General features: G+C 37.5%; 1 protein-coding gene and 1 long non-coding RNA gene across 6 annotated transcripts in view; one reads left to right on the top strand and one right to left on the bottom strand.

The window, feature by feature from the left end:
- TCAIM (T cell activation inhibitor, mitochondrial) overlaps window positions 1-16418 on the bottom strand; it is a 53684-nt gene that overhangs the window by 8568 nt on the left and 28698 nt on the right. For all 5 annotated transcript variants that reach the window (XM_025461472.3, XM_049099646.1, XM_025461471.3 and 2 more), the window contains exons 5-7: window positions 14944-15196; window positions 2731-2853; window positions 243-340 (exon numbers count right to left, since the gene is read on the bottom strand). In XM_025461472.3, the coding sequence (XP_025317257.1) occupies window positions 243-340; window positions 2731-2853; window positions 14944-15196 (474 nt within the window). The remainder of the gene's footprint in view (window positions 1-242; window positions 341-2730; window positions 2854-14943; window positions 15197-16418) is intronic.
- LOC118352014 (uncharacterized) overlaps window positions 12600-16418 on the top strand; it is a 55125-nt gene continuing 51306 nt past the window's right edge. Inside the window, exon 1 of the long non-coding RNA XR_004808395.2 lies at window positions 12600-12776. This is a non-coding gene — a long non-coding RNA (uncharacterized LOC118352014). The remainder of the gene's footprint in view (window positions 12777-16418) is intronic.

Genomic DNA, 16418 nt, shown 5'->3' on the forward strand with positions numbered 1-16418 from the left:
GAGAGAGAGAGAGAGAGAGGCAGAGACACAGGCAGAGGGAGAAGCAGGCTCCATGCAGGGACCTTGACGTGGGACTCGATCCAGGGTCTCCAGGATCACGCTCTGGGCTGCAGGCGGCGCTAAACCGCTGCGCCACCAGGGCTGCCCCCTGTAGAGGTCTTTTAACACTTAGTTTTACTCCACAATTTACAGATGTGTATAGCGGCTGAGTGATATTTTAAAAGAAAATGGAAATTGCTTACCTTTGGCATTTTTAAGAATTTCCAAGTTCTGCTGCACTAAGCGGCCTAAACTATGAAGCTGGCTACAGCGATGGGCAATGCCCCAGCTCCTCTGCCACCTAGTACAACAGAGTACACAGGCACATTAACACGAGGCCTCCCTGAGGGAAGAAGCATGCATTCACCCCCAGCTGCTTGATTCCTGTGAGTTTCTTTCTCAAGTAGGCATATGTTTTCCAACTAGCTCATTTTGTTATGAAGCAACCAAATTGAAAATGAATGGTATGCTAGAGGGTAAAAATATTACTACTATGTTCAGATACCCAAACATTTCAAATAAGCAAATACACTATGCTGTTTCTATTTTAAAACAAGGGAATTAAATGGAGAACACTTATCATCTTTTTCATCTCCACATCATTCAATGATGATGATTTTGTTTTAGATTTAAGTCCTAATTAGGAATACTAGTTCTAGATCTGATTCTTTTTGTCTTATTCTAGGGGAGGTGATTTTTATGACATGTAACCTACTTATCCTATAAATGAACACCGAATATTAGTGATGAAATGGAACCTGATACTCACATGGTGTCACAGAGGCACTGGTGTGCAAAGGTAAAGAGCACTGGTTGTTAGTAGTCTCAGAACATCACCTTTGAATTCTAATGCTGTGATTTATTAGCTCTGTGACCTTAACAAGTTGCTGCTAGCTTTCCTAATGTTTCCATTTCATACATACAAAATGGGATCACTTCGTTTAGCACAGGTAGCACAAATCGAAGGGAATATATGTGAAGGTATAAGGCACTTAAAACAAGCTCTCAAAAAACTTAGGTTCCTTCTTCATCCTATCATTGATTCTAGTGAATTTAATTTCTGATAAAGTCGATTTTCAAAAATTTTCCTTTAACCCATAGTTGAAAATGATATAATTTAAAAGAATGTACACTACTAAATAAGCTACTAGTTATTTTTTAAAAGATTTTATTTATTTATTCATGAGAGACACAAAGAGAGAGAGAAGCAAGACACAGGCAGAGGGAGAAGCAGGCTCCATGCAGGGAACCCGATGCGGGACTCAATCCCGGGACTCCAGGATCACGCCCTGGGCTGAAGGCAGGCGCTAAACCGCTGAGCCACCCAGGGATCCCCTAAATACAGTTCTCATTAATAAATGGTCGCTCATGCAGGCAGCTTAGAGTTAGAAACAATGTCACAGGTCACAATGTTTCCACATCTTTTGGAAGCACTGGCTAATCTTCCAATAGTGGAAAGCTGTTGTATCCATAATCCTCAATTGTTTTGGTCTCAGAAAGCTTTTGCACTCTTAAAAATGGAGAACCCAAAGAGCTTTTGTTTATGTGTTCTACATTTATTGATATTTACCATGGCAGAAATCAAAACTGAGATATTTCTACAACATATTTGTAATATAATGCTTGTTTCTTTTCATGTTTAAGAAATCCTAAAAAAAAAAAAAAATCCTTTTATTTTCCTAATCCCAGCCTCTTTGTCAGATCATTTAGAATTTGTAGTAGAAAAAGGTAATTTTATGTACATAAATTTATTTGACAAACTTTTAAAAAGGATCTTATTATTTGGGTGTTAGCTAGAAAAGCCCATGCTACTAGACTGTGGAATTGGAAGAAGCCCTTATTAATCAAAGCAGGGCCTAAAAATACTGATGTGATGATAAAACAGCACCTATCAGCACAAAGCCAAACATTCCACACACCCCAAGCCTACACGCTTTTCTTGAAATCTGAATTATCTTTTATAAAATACCATGATAAAAAAAACCCCAAACTATGATTTGAATATATAAGAACAATACATGTATTATCAGTACTCCGTAGGCACCAGAAAAGGTGCTATTAGATACCCAAGTAGTCACTTAGTTCAAAAGAAGAAAAAGAATCCTGATAATTGTTGAAAACAACAAAACAGGTCACAACGAACAATAAATGGAATGTTGAAGCACGAGACTGGACAACAGCTTCTCAGAGTTCTTATAACAGGAACTTCCACAGCTGCATCACATCAGGGCCCCTTTCCCCTCCCTTACTGTTTTAACAGCTGTTAAATCTGTATTTATAATAAATGCCTGTTATCGTTATGTAACTGCGATTTCCAGGTTAATGAAAACGTCTTTGAAAAGTCATGCTATACAACACAGAATCAAGAATACATAGGAGGGAGGAATAATTACTTTTTATATATTATGTGCATATGGAAAGGATATTTTTCTTATAAACATTACTTTAAAAATTAAACTGTTATGGTAAAAATGTCAGTATCTAAACCTTACTTCACTATTTTAAACAAGAAATTAATAATTTTCTTACATAGACGAACATTTGATTACTTTCAGAAAAAGATAACAGAAGACTACTTATAGTTATCAGAATAATTAAAGTTAAAAATGCAAATATCTAACTCCTGGAAAGCTTTACCAGTAGATAATATATGCTTATTTTAGCCTCTAAATTAGGTTCTGTCTTTGTTACCTGATGTCTGAGAGCTGAAGCTGATGAGACAGATCATCTTTTAAACGGTCTAGTTCTTTTCTAAGTGGCAAACTATTCTTCAGTTTTTTAACTGCACTTTTCCCATTGTTATCTAACCAAGATCTAGAAAGAAAAAAAACAGAGATATACGCTTTTATTACTGAGTATAATGCAAATATTTCTAGTATTAAAAGACATAGGCACTACAGTAAAACAGCCCCAGTGTTAAACTCAGTTTCCAACCAAACCTTTACCAAAGTAGAAGCAAAACACAAGGTGGGGAATGTTGAGTACAGCCTGAAGTAGGAGCACTAAATTCAGTGGGGCATGCGGAAGGGTGGCAGTGAGCACCAGGGAAGTAAACAGAGCGGCCTGAAAGACAGGTGTTTTGAGAGGCTCTATGGTAAGGAGACTGGAGTGGTTATCTGGCCACCAGAGGGACTATGAGGGAGTAAGCATTGAGAGCTCAGGCACTAATGACCAAGATTTAATTAAAGTAAGAAGTCGGAGTCTACCCAGCTAGAACCCACAAGGTAATCCTTGTAAGTTCCTTCATTAGGACATATTCAATACCCTTTAAATGTCCCCAGCACCATTAGATGGGTCTTCTGAATTTGACTTTTTTACTTTATTAGTTGTACCATAACATTATTTACCCATTTGCTCTGGTGGAAGTAGTGGTTTTATCCTCTCACCTGTACATGAGTGATGTGTGGTACAGCCTACTGAAAGTTGTAATACACATAAGGGAGAGGTTTTGAAGTATCTTGAATTTTTAAACCTTTATCCCATCTCTGGAAATACAGCAATAGGTTTAGCATAATTAATTTAATTTAAAAAGAATTTAATTTTATTATATATGCAAAGGAAATCATCATAACTAGAATATGATTAAACAGGTGCTGACACAATAAACATTTTAAAAATTATCAAATTGATAACCTTGGAACCAATAAAATCTTTATGCATTTATCAAGTATTTGTTTGAAATGCCTGATACTGTGTTGTGTTGGGATTTAAGGAAGATAAAATCACTGTGCAAAGGAAGACACATCTATTAAGGAATATAGATATATGAGGGGCACCTGGGTGGTTAGATCATGATCCTGGGGTCCTGGGATAGAGCCCTGTGGTGGGCTCCCTGTTCAGTGGGGAGTCTGCTTCTCCATCTCCCTCTGCCCCTCCCTTTGCTCATGTTCTTTTTCTCAAATAATTAAATAATTTTTTTTTTTTTATAAAGAATAGGATAGATGAACCTCTATGGGAACAAAGGAAGAATTAATTCTGTCTGTAAGATTCTACAGAATAGGTGATATGTGACTTGTAACCTGAGAGATGTATCAGATGTTTCCAGGCAGATTAGTGAGGAGGAAGGGCTTGCCAATCACACTAGTGCACAAGAAACCCTAAGGTGAACCACTGTGCCCAGATGGAGGGATGTACAAAATTAGACGAGCGAAGAAGAGTGGGGGGCGGTGGGGGAACAGACCATGAAGGAAGAGTCGGGACCTTACCCTCTAAGAAAAGGTATTCGACATTTAAAAAAAAAAGATTTTATTTATTCATTCATAGAGACACACAGAGAGAGGCAGAGACATAGGCAGAGGGAGAAGCAGGCTCCTTGCAGGAGCTTGATGTGAGACTCGATTCCATGTCCTGGGATCATGCCCTGAGCCGAAAGCAGGTCTTGAATTGCTGAGCCACCCAGGCGTCCTGGTATTCGATATTTTTAATTCACTAACTTTGTGCTGTAATTAATAACTCTTCCTATTCCCTTTTCAAGGGTACTGGTAAAAACTTTGTCATCTCTGCATAATGTAGTAAGAAAATAAATAAAAATATCCACTTTACATCACTATTATTAACTATCACATTATAGTTTTTCAACATTTTTCTCATTTATTAATATATGTTATTCAATTTACCTTAAATCATAGAAGAGAAAGCATGACTTGCTGACAAATGAATTCTCAAACAACATACTGTCTTTGGTTTGGTGACAAAAAATGTCTTTAAGTGTAGACAAATACAATCTTAAGATTATACACTTATGACTTGATTTCTGGAATTCTTACATTTAGTATATAAAAATCAACTGGTCTAGGGATGCCTGGGTGGCTCAATGGTTGAGCATCTGCCTTCGGCTCAGGTCGTAATCCTGGGGTCCTGGGATCCCTGGGACTCCGCAGGGAACCTGCTTCTCCCTCTGCTTGTGTCTCTGCCACTCTCTGTGTGTCTCTCATGAATAAATAAATAAAACCTTAAAAAAAAAAATCAACTGGTCTAGTTTAACAATTTTTTTGTTTTTTTGTTTTTTTCCTAAACAGTGAGATAAAAATGAAGCTTCTAAACACAGCATTTAATATAGATAAAGATACAGGTTTCCTGGCTTCAACCAAGAGAGGTTCAGGAGCTACTGAACACATGTAGCCCCCAGGTCTTGGTTTCTAAAAACCATTCCTTACTAAAAAGAACCAGAGCTTCCTGGCAAAATGGCTGACTCAAACACTAGGGCAGAATGGTCCAGAAGAGCTTGGAATGATTTAATGAATCAGAAAGTGAGATTTCCCAAGGAATGACAGGAACAGAGGAGCCAGCTTGAAGGGATGGTAAAATCAGAAAATTACTATCTGGAAACCATCATAGTAATATATGATTCAGGCAAGAATCACCAACGGAAAAAAAAAAAAAAAAAAAAGAATCACCAATGAAGCTTCAGGCTAGGGAGTTCACGTAAAATGATGTTTACACAGCTCTAAGTATCTCTTCAAAATAAACTAACTGAAAGGAAAACTGGTAAAGTATTTACTGTGGAAAAAAATAGGGGTCATCATCTTAATCATTTCTTTTCCTTATGACATTGGTTGGACCTTCCAAGACAAGTTAAGTTGTAGAGGGGAGGTAAGACTTGTTTCTCCTCCCATCTGCTTTCCATCTTTCAAAAATTCCAAAAAGCACATCTCCCACTGACATTCCTTTGTTTTCCCTCAGCCACCTCCATGAACCTCCCATAAGTCCCTGAGGATCTGTAGGGTACCAACTGGGAAATGCTTCTCTGGATAATGCACAAGTTATTAAGGGGAATGACATGACAAAATATTTTTGTAAAACTGAATATTTAATATTAGGGGGAATATAGACTCTAGGATGCAGGGAAGAGAAACCAGTAGTAACAGATCCTTAGTAAGCTATAATGCAGTAAGTAGTAATGCAGATTCCCATTAAGCATTTTTGAATGATCCTATTCTTCTCTAAGAAAAAACTATGAAGACAAACTGGAAGTAAGGCAAGAGCAGCATTTACTTTAAAATCTTTCTGGACATACTCTCCCCCTAACTTCTGTCCTATGACTGGCCAGGGACTTTTTTAGGATCTCTTTTTGAGAGACACAATCACAGTCCGTTTGTATAATTTCTACAATAATTTCTGTACTTGTCTTATTTCCTCCATGACCCTATTACCTCCACTAGGGAAAGATGAGTCTTTTATTATCTAATGTTGTTACCTAATGTCTTTTATTATATAATTTGATTTTTAAATCTGATCTCAGGAGATCACTAGACAACCTATAGTTTATGCAAATTAAGTCATAAGGCAAAGAGAAAAGTATACCTTCTTGTCCAATATGGAAATACATGGTTATCCTGACTGTCCATACTCTAGAACTAGGAGACAGAGATCTGCATTACTCTTTAAATGAGAATTCTCTATTGGATTTTGAAAGGACATTAATGCCTGATTTTGCCACAAAAATAATTTAAATTCTTAATTTTGCAATCGTAGTCATTTGTAAAATCTGAACCCTTTATTTTTAATGGGGAGAAGTCCATTCAAATTACTATTGAGATTTAGGAGTCATCTTATTTTCATTTTATAATAAAATAGTTACACCATACGTTTTAACCTTCACTCATCAAGAACTTTAAGAAATGTTGAATTTCTTATTTGGAAAATTTATAAAAAATAAAATCATCCAAATAGTGCTTAGTAATCACAGATATATATATTTTTAAAGTAGTATTAGTTTTTTTTAAAGCTCTGTTGATGTACCAAAAACCATAAGACACCTAGAAATAAGCCTAACCAAAGAGGTGAAAGACCTGTACTCTTTGTAAAACACTGATGAAAGAAACTGAAGATGTAAACTGTAAAACACTGATGAAAGAAACTGAAGATGACACAAAGAAATGGAAAAAACATTCCATGCTTATGGACTGGAAGAACAAATATTGTTTAAATGTCTATACTACTTAAAACAATCTACATATTTAAAGCAATCCCTATCAAAATACCAGTAGCACTTTTCATAGAACTAGAACAATCCTAAAATTTGTATGGAATCACAAAAGATTCCAAATATCCAAAGCAGCCTGGAAAAAGCAAAGCAAAGCAGGAGGCATCACAATTCTAGACTTCAAGTTATATAAAGCTGTAGTGATCAAAACAGTATGGCATCAAAATATTTTTACTGGCATAAAAATAAGCATCAATCAATGGAACAGAACAGAAACCCTAGAAATGGACCCATGACTATGTGGTCAATTAATCTCCAACAAAGCAGGAAAGACTATGCAGTGGGAAAAATACAGTCTCTTCAACAAATCATGGTGGGAAAACTGGACAGCAACGTGCAAAAGAATAAAGCTGGACCACTTCCTTACATCATAAACAACATAAATTCAAAATGGATGAAAGACCTACATGTGAGATAGGAAACTACTAAAATCCGAGAGGAGAACACAGGCAGCAACCTCTCTGACATAGGCTATAGCAACTTTTTACTAGGGGTGTCTCCTGAGGCAAGGGAAACAAAAGCAAAAGTGAACTACTGGGACTTCTTCAAGATAAAAAGCTTCTGCACAGTGAAGAAAACAGTCAACAAAACTAAAAGGCATCCATTTTGAGTTTATCTTTGTGTATGGTGTAAGAGAATAGTCTAGTTTCATTCTTCTTCACGTGGCTGTCCAATTTTCCCAGCACCATTTATTGAAGAGACTGTCCTTTTTCCAGTGGATATGGTCTTTCCTGCTTTGTTGAATATTAGTTGACCATAGGGTTGGGGGCCCATTTCCAGGTTCTCTATTCTGTACTACTGATCTATGTGTCTGTTTTTGTGCCAGGACCACACTGTCTTGATGATCACAGCTTTGTAGTACAGCTTGTAGTACATTGTGATGCCCACCTCCCCGCATTGGTTTTCCTTTTCAATATTACTCTGGCTATTTGGGGTCTTTTCTGATTCCATACAAATCTTAAAAAAATATTTGTTCCAACTTTGTGAAGAAAGTCCATGGTATTTTGATAGGAATTGCAATGAACATGTAAATTGCCCTGGGGAGTATAGAAATTTTCACAATATTTATTCTTCCAATCCATGAGCATGGAATGTTTTTCCATCTCTTTGTGTCTTCCTCAATTTCTTTCAGAAGTCTTCTGTAGTTTTTAGCATATAGATCCTTTACCTCTTTGGTTAGGTTTATTCCTAGGTATCTTATGCTTTTGGGTACAATTGTAAATGGGATTGACTTCTTAATTTCTCTTTCTTCAGTCTCATTGTTAGTGTATAGAAATGCCACTGATTTCTGGGCATTGATTTTGTATCCTGCCACATTGCTGAATTGCTGTATAAGTTCTAGTAATCTTGGGGTGGAGTCTTGTGGGTTTTCTATATGCAGTATCATGTCATCTGCTAAGAGGAAGAGTTTGACTTCTTGCCAATTTGAATGCCTTTTATTTCTTTTTGTTGTCTAATTGTTGAGGCTAAGACTTCTAGTACTATGCTGAATAACACTGGTGAGAGTGGGCATCCCTGTTGTGTTCCCGACTTTAGGGGAAAGGCTCCCAGTGTTTCCCCATTGAGAATGATATTTGCTGTGGGCTTTTCATAAATGACTTTTAAGATATTAAGGACTATTCCCTTTATCCCTACACTTTGAAGAGTTTTAATCAGGAATGGATATTGTATCTTGTCAAATGCTTTCTCTACATCTACTGAGAGGATCATATGGTTCTTGTTTTTTCTTTTATTGATGTGATCTATCATGATTGTTTTGCAAATGTTGAACCCCCCCTTGCATCCTGGGGATAAATCCCAGTGGGTCATGGTGAATAACCCTCTTAATGTACTGTTGGATCCTACTGGCTAGTATCTTGTTGAGAATTTTGGCATCTGTGCTCATCAGGGATATTGGACTATAATTCTCCTTTTTGGTGGGGTCTTTGTCTGGTTTTGGAATCAAGGTAATGCTGGTCTCATAGAACCAGTTTGGAAGAATTCCCTCCCTTTCTATGTAACACCTTTAGTAGAATAGGTATTATTTCTTCTTTAAACCATTTGTAGAATTCTCCTGGGAAGGCTTCAGGCCCTGGACTTTTGTGTCTTGGGAGGTTTTTTTTTTTTTTTTTTTTTTTAAGAGTACAGGTTTATTTTTTTATTTTTTTATTTATGATAGTCACACAGAGAGAGAGAGAGGCAGAGACACAGGCAGAGGGAGAAGCAGGCTCCATGCACAGGGAGCCCGACGTGGGATTCGATCCCGGGTCTCCAGGATCACGCCCTGGGCCAAAGGCAGGCACCAAACCGCTGCGCCACCCAGGGATCCCTTGGGAGGTTTTTGATGGCTGCTTCAATTTCGTCACTGGTTATTGGCCAGTTCAGGTTTTTATTTTTTTTCCTTTCTGTTCCAGTTTTAGTAAATTGTGATTTTCCAGAAATGCATCCATTTCTAGATTGACTAATTTGTTGGCATATAGCTGCTCATAGTACATTTTAAAAATCGTTTGTATTTCCTTGGTATTGGTTGTGATCTTTACTCTTTTGTTCACGTTTTTATTAATTTTAGTCTTTTTGCTTTTATTTTTAATAAAGTTGGCTAGTGGTTTATCTATCTTATTAATTCTTTCAAAGAACCAGCTCCTGGCTTTGTTGATCTGTTCTACAGTTCTTCTGGTCTATATTTCATTGAGTTCTGCTCTAATCTTTATTATCTCTCTTCTGTTTGGTGTAGGCTTTATTTGCTGTTCTTTCTCCAATTCCTTTAAGTGAGAGGTTAGCTTGTGTATTTGCGTTTTTTCCAATTTTTTGAGGGAGGCTTGTATTGCAATGTATTTCCCTCTTAGGGCTGCTTTTGCTGTATCCCAAAGGTTTTGAATGTTGTATTTCCATTTGTTTCCATGAATTTTTAAAATTATTCTCTTATTTCCTGGTTGACCCATTTATCTTTTAGTAGGATGCTCTCTAACCTCCATGTATTTCAGTTTCTTCCAAATTTCTTTTTGTGATTGAGTTCTAGTTTCAAAGCATTGTAATCTGAAAATCTCAATAGTTTAGTTGAGACCTGATTTGTGACCCAGTATGTGGACTACTCTAGAGAAAGTTCCATGTGCACTTGAGAAGACTGTGTATTGAGTTGCATTCAGATGGAAAGTACTGTATATATCTGTGAAATCTATTTGGTCCAGTGTATCATTTAAGGCCCTTGTTTCTTTGTTGATGTTCTGCTTAAAATACCTGTCATTTGCTGAAAGTGCCATGTTGAAGTCTCCTAGTGAATTATTATCTAAGTATCTCTTTACTTTTTATTAATTGATTGATATACTTGGCTGCTCCCACATTAGGGGCATAAATATTCATGATTGTTAGGTCTTCTTGTTGGATAGACCCTTTAAGTATAATATGGTGTCCTTCTTCATCTCTTACTACAGTATTTGGTATAAACTTTAATTTATCTGATATGAGGATTGCTACCCCAGCTCTTTTGAGGACCATGTGAATGGTAAATGGTTCTCCACCCCTTCATTTTCAGGCTGGAAGTGTCTTTAGATCTAAAATGAGTATCTTGTAGACAGCATATAGATGGGTCTCACTTTTTTATTCAGTCTGATACCCTGTGTGTTTTGATGGGATCATTTAGCCCATTCATGTTCAGAATAACTATTGAAAGATATGAATTTAGTGTCATTGTATTACCTATTGAGTCCCTGTTTTTGTGGATTGTTTCTTTGGGCTCCCTTTTTCTTTTACAGGGTCCCCCTTAATATTTCTTGCAGAGCCGGTTTGGTGGTCACATATTCTTTCAGTTTCCACCTCTCCTGGGAGCTCTTTATCTCTCCTTCTATTCTGAATGAGGGCCTTGCTGGATAAGGTATTCTTGGCTGCATGTCCTTCTCATTTAGTACCCTGTATATATCATGCCAGCCCTTCTGACCTGGCAGGTCTCTGTGGAGAGGTCTGTTGTTATTCTGATATTTCTCCCCATATAAGTTAAGAATCTCTTGTCTGGAGCTGCTTTAAGAATTTTCTTTTTCTCTTTGAAATTTGAAAATTTCACTATTAAATATCTAGGTGTTGAATGGTTTTTATTGATTTTTTTTGGGGGATCTTTCTATCTCTTGGATCAGATTGCCTGTTTCCTTCCCCAGATTAGGGAAGTTCTCAGCTATGATTTGTTCAAATATAGTTTGTGATCCTGTCTCTCTCTCAGCCTCTTCTGGAATCCCAATTAGATGTATATTCTTCCTTCTCAAGCCATTATTTATTTCCTTCAGCCTTTCCTCTTAGTTGTTTTTCTCTTTTTACCCCAGCTTCCTTTCATTCCATCAACTTGTCTTCTATGCCACTCACTCTCTTCCACTTCATTAATCCTAGCAGTTATAGCATCCAGTTTGGATTGCATTTAGGTTAATCTATTTTTAATTTTGGCCTGATTAGATCCCAATTGTACAGTAGGGAAGTTTCTAGAGTCCTTTATGCTTTTTTCCAGAGCCACCAGTGGGTTTATAATTGTACTTCTGAATTGAATTACGTCATATTGAAATCCAAAATCTGCAACTTTGTGGTAGAGAGTATTGTTTCTGGTTCTTTCTTTTGTGGTGAATTCTTCCTTCTAGTCATTTTGTCCAGTACAGAGTGGCTCTATGAGCAGGCTGAGTCAAAAATATGAACCACAACCTAAGTAAAACACACCCTACATTATTCTGAAGAGATAAGAAACCAGAAAATAAAAGAAAAAGAACAGAACAACAAAATAAAAAAGGAACACTACGGTGAAAAATAAATTTTAAAACAAGGCAGTAAAAGTAAAAAGCCAAAAACCACAAACAAAGAAGAAAAAAGACAAAGCAAAAAAACAAAGTAAAGAGGAAAAAGAAAGAAAATTAAAATGGGGGGATGGTGGTAGTGAGTAAATGGTAGTGGAGAGAGAATATAATCTACCTGAGGGGTCCTAGAGGGTGAACCTCTTGGTTCTGAGTGTATTTTGTTCTGTATGTTAGAAGATCCTCAATCCCAAATTTATATAAACCAGCAATACTTATAGAAAGCCCCAACATTGACCACAAAAACAAACAAGATAAAAGAGGGGGGCAGAATGGGAAGGAAGAGAGAATATAATCTCACAGAATGGACCAACACAGTGCTCCACATGGTTCTGAGTGTATACTGGTCGTGTCTTAGAAGATAATACTAACTTCCACCATTATAAAACAAAACAAGGCAGAAAAAACAAAAAACAAATACTCATATATTGTATATCTACCATAATTAAATTGAATACATTGAAGGGAATCCAGAAGTGAAAAATATATCTAAGACATGTAATTGTAGAAATATGAAAGTTAAAAAAGAAAATACTTAAAAATGAAGAGCTCGTAAAATATTGTAGTTAAGGTGGGAAAAGAGAAAAAATATTGGAGATTTTTAGTCTGATATAAAAATGAGTTGTAATGGAAAAAGGAAAAAAAAAAGGACTTTCTAGTTCTATATATTATTTTCTCTCAGCTTTCCGGTGCTGCTTGGTCAATAAACTTGCTCTTCCCTTGTTCTTCCAGATGGTCTTCTGGGGGAGGGGCCTGCTGCACTGATTCTCAGGTGTGTGCACCTGGGGGAGATGCCCCGCCCCGTGCCGGGTGCCCGGCTCAGTGTGAGCTGTTTATCCAGTAAGGCCTTTGTTCCCTAGAGGCCCTGCCTCTCCCAGGCACAAGGTGAAACAAAGAGGAACAACAATGATGGCGGAGGTCAGGTCTCCAGCTCTGGAGTCGAGCTCCCTGTGAGTAGCTAACCACAGCTCCCAGTCCACACTGGCCTAGATGCTCCTGGGGGGCAGGCGCAGGTGCACTAATCTCCACAGCTTGGGGGCACTCAGCGGTAGGAGAGTTCTCACTGTCCTGTGCCCTCCTTGCTTCCTCCTGTCCCAGGGGAAATGCAGGATTGCCAGCTTTGTTCTCTTGAGCATCCTGGGATCCAGGTCCCTGTGTGGCTTGACCTGCACTCCCGGGGGGCCGCTTCTCCTGAAGGGAACAGGGTGCAGCCACCTCCTTCCATTGCCAGGCTCTAGGGTAAAGGGAGCTCTAGAGCTGGCCACTAGCCACCTGGGTTCTCCCAAATGCCCTGCGGAGCTCCAGCCCTTTACCAATATTGGCCCGCGGTTTACGGTGAGCCTTCCCTCTGGGCGACCCTCCTCTTATAGTGACTCCAGAAATCTTGAGGCTTCACTGCCCCTCCTGGAATTTTGCCCAATTTCCCTGCTAAGCATTTTTCCATCAGGTAAAACTCCGGTGCGGATTTTTAAAGTTCCTGCTTCTCCGGGGCTGGCTTTCCTGCCCTGGAGTCTCTTGCCACTCCACCTTAGCCCTGCTAGTCGCAGTTCCCCTCCCCCACTTTATTCTTTATTATTTTCATTTTTTGTCTTCCTACCTTGTTAAAAGCAATAACTTTTCTCTCTGTAGCATTCCAGCTGTTCTCTCTTTATTATTTTTTTATTTTTTTATGATAGTCACACACACAGAGAGAGAGAGAGAGAGAGAGAGAGGCAGAGACACAGGCAGAGGGAGAAGCAGGCTCCATGCACCGGGAGCCCGATGTGGGATTCGATCCCGGATCTCCAGGATAGCGCCCTGGGCCAAAGGCAGGCGCCAAACCGCTGCGCCACCCAGGGATCCCTGTTCTCTCTTTAAATCTTAGGTTGAATTCATAGGTGTTCAGGATGTTTTGAAAGTTATCTAGGTAAGTTTGTGGGGCCAGGTGAGTTGAGGACCCCTACTCTTCCGCCATCTTCCAAAGTCACATTTTTATTTTGTTTTAGTTTACAAAGAAAATTCGAACTAAAATCCACATATTTTGGGAGGTGATCTACCCACTAGTTACACAAATAGATCAGAGATAGATCATCAACACAGGCATGTATACCCATGCCTTCAGAGAGATAACTGCCTCTCTTTCTGTGCTAGACTCTGCTACAGCTTTATTTGGGATCTGGCTAGACAACAAGGGCAGGGATTCCTAAATTAGTATAGGTAATCTACAAAGCAAATGCTCTGCCAGTAAAGAATGAAGGATAATTTACCATGTTGTAATAAGTGAGAATCTTCTGGTGAGCCATGGACTCTCAAGAAACAACCAAAGGAACAGAATACGAAGTCCAAAAAGGACTTACTCAAAAAAACATTAATGATGACTTTACAAACAAGACAAATGAAAGAGAAATATTTCATACATGGATTTTATAAGTAAAAATTATTCTTTCTCAAGAGATTCCAAATGATATTTTTAGAAATTTAGACATAATTGACATATAACATTAGTTTCATGTACATAACATGATTTGTTATTGATATATACTACAAAATGATCACCATAGTACATCCTGTTAACAGCCATCACTATACATAGATATAAATTTTTTTTTCTTATGATGAAAACTGTGAAGATCTATTCTCTCACCAACTTTCAAGTACAAAATACACTATTATTAACCACAATTCCCAGACTGTCCATTACATCACTAGGACTAGTTTATTTTATAGCTGACAGTTTATACTTTATAACCCCTTAGATGATGTTTTAAAATGTTGTCTCCATGCATTTTTATCATGTATGGATTATTACACTAAAGAACATTACTAGTGAACTATCTGAAGAAATCAGAAATGCTTAACACATGAAGAAGCCTAATTTTTTAATAGTCTTAGGTATATCCTTTCTCCATTTACAGAATTTTTAAAAATTATAAGTCTCCTGCATGTGTTTGGTATCAAAAGAGCACAAATTAAATACAGCTAGAAGTATTCTGGCAACTTTAAGAAACATGAAATATCTTTTTCATAATGGTTACTGGATTAACTATATTGATAGAAGTACATTTCCTGGAAAATTAGACTTTAATTTTAAATATGAACCACAAACAAACTTAGTTAAATAAGAACTTTTTTACATACGTTAGGGTTGTTTCCATTCTTGAGACTTGTTCGAGGTCTTCATGAGGGTCCTTGAATCCAGTAAAGTAGTAATAAGATTTGTCCCACTTGATGGGCCTGTCAGACATCCTTTTAGCCTCCTTGAGAGGCTGGGAGTGCACATTATTATTCAAGCTTTGGATATGTTCAACAGATAAACTGCAGGAGTTGAGAATATATAATACTGTGCTTAGCAGATCTCTGGTGTGCAAAGTAAATTTGACTGCTCGAAATCCTAGAGAATATAATTCCCCCAAACAATTAATACAGATGATTATTTGCTTTATTCAAAATAATTTTTCATGCAACATAAGTAAAATCAAAATCTTTTAAAACATTTGATTACTGATTAAAATCTATCCAACTGGCAAATAATCTGTAAATGGAAAACTACTTCTGTTCTCCAAAACCATACCACAGTATCTTTACCTTCATGAATTCCTCAGTCAGTTCCCTTTCTAGTTTGGCACTAGAGACCAAATACATTTCAGCCCAAGGGTCGGGGGGTTCAGAATATTTTCAATGCTGCCCATAAATTTGGTCTCTTCAGTCTAAGAGATGGAAAAGCTCTCCTATGAGCGAGTGTCCATGAAAGATGGTATCTAGCACTAAGACAAAGAGGGGAAAAGAGGGGCACGGGGAGGTTGTACTGTGATAGTGGTTCAGATGGAGCAGCCAGACAGTCTAGTCTCAGGGGTGACAGAAATCCATCTCAAATTTTCTCTATGATTACAGGATATTACCTACTAGGTAACTCAATATTTTTGGAAGTGATGTGAAATTCCCTGTTTAAAAGTTAACACTTCACAATCTGATTTTGATTTTGAGTAGTCAGTGGGCTAAGGTTAGTAATCTAACTTGTTACATCCTCAACAGGAGGTCTAGAGTTCTCTCTCTTTTTTCTCTTCATTACTGGGTGTTAGGCTTGGTTCTAGCTGAATTTATGTAGCTTCTCAACACCCCCATCAACTTTGTGATTCTTATCTCTGCAAATATGAAGAAATCTGGCTCAAGGAGATTAGGAAGAATGCAGAGCAAGGGCTTAAGTCTGAGTTGACTCCAAGACCAGTATTTTCTCCAGAACAGAATGCTGACTCTTTCTTCTTGGTTTTGAAAATTATACCATTATTATAGAAGTATATCCTCACTGTGAAATTAGAGATACATATAGTAAAAATAAAAATCTTCTGTTAACCAGCATACAACCTCACATCTTTACTAGATATAACCATCATTAACAGTAAGATGATACCTATGCTTTTTGACCTGCACTGTCTCATATGGTAGCTACTAGTCCTATGTGGTGGTTTATAATTAGATTAATTAAAATTAAACAAAATTAAAATTCAGTTCCTGGTCACACTAACATTTCAAGTGCTGAACAGTCACATGGGGCTTGTGCCTGCTGTATTAGTGCAAATACAGAACATTTATATCATCACAGAAAGTTCTCTTGG

This window comes from Canis lupus, chromosome 23 (genome assembly GCF_003254725.2).
Source record: "Canis lupus dingo isolate Sandy chromosome 23, ASM325472v2, whole genome shotgun sequence".
In the NCBI taxonomy this organism is placed as follows: Eukaryota; Metazoa; Chordata; class Mammalia; order Carnivora; family Canidae; genus Canis; species Canis lupus.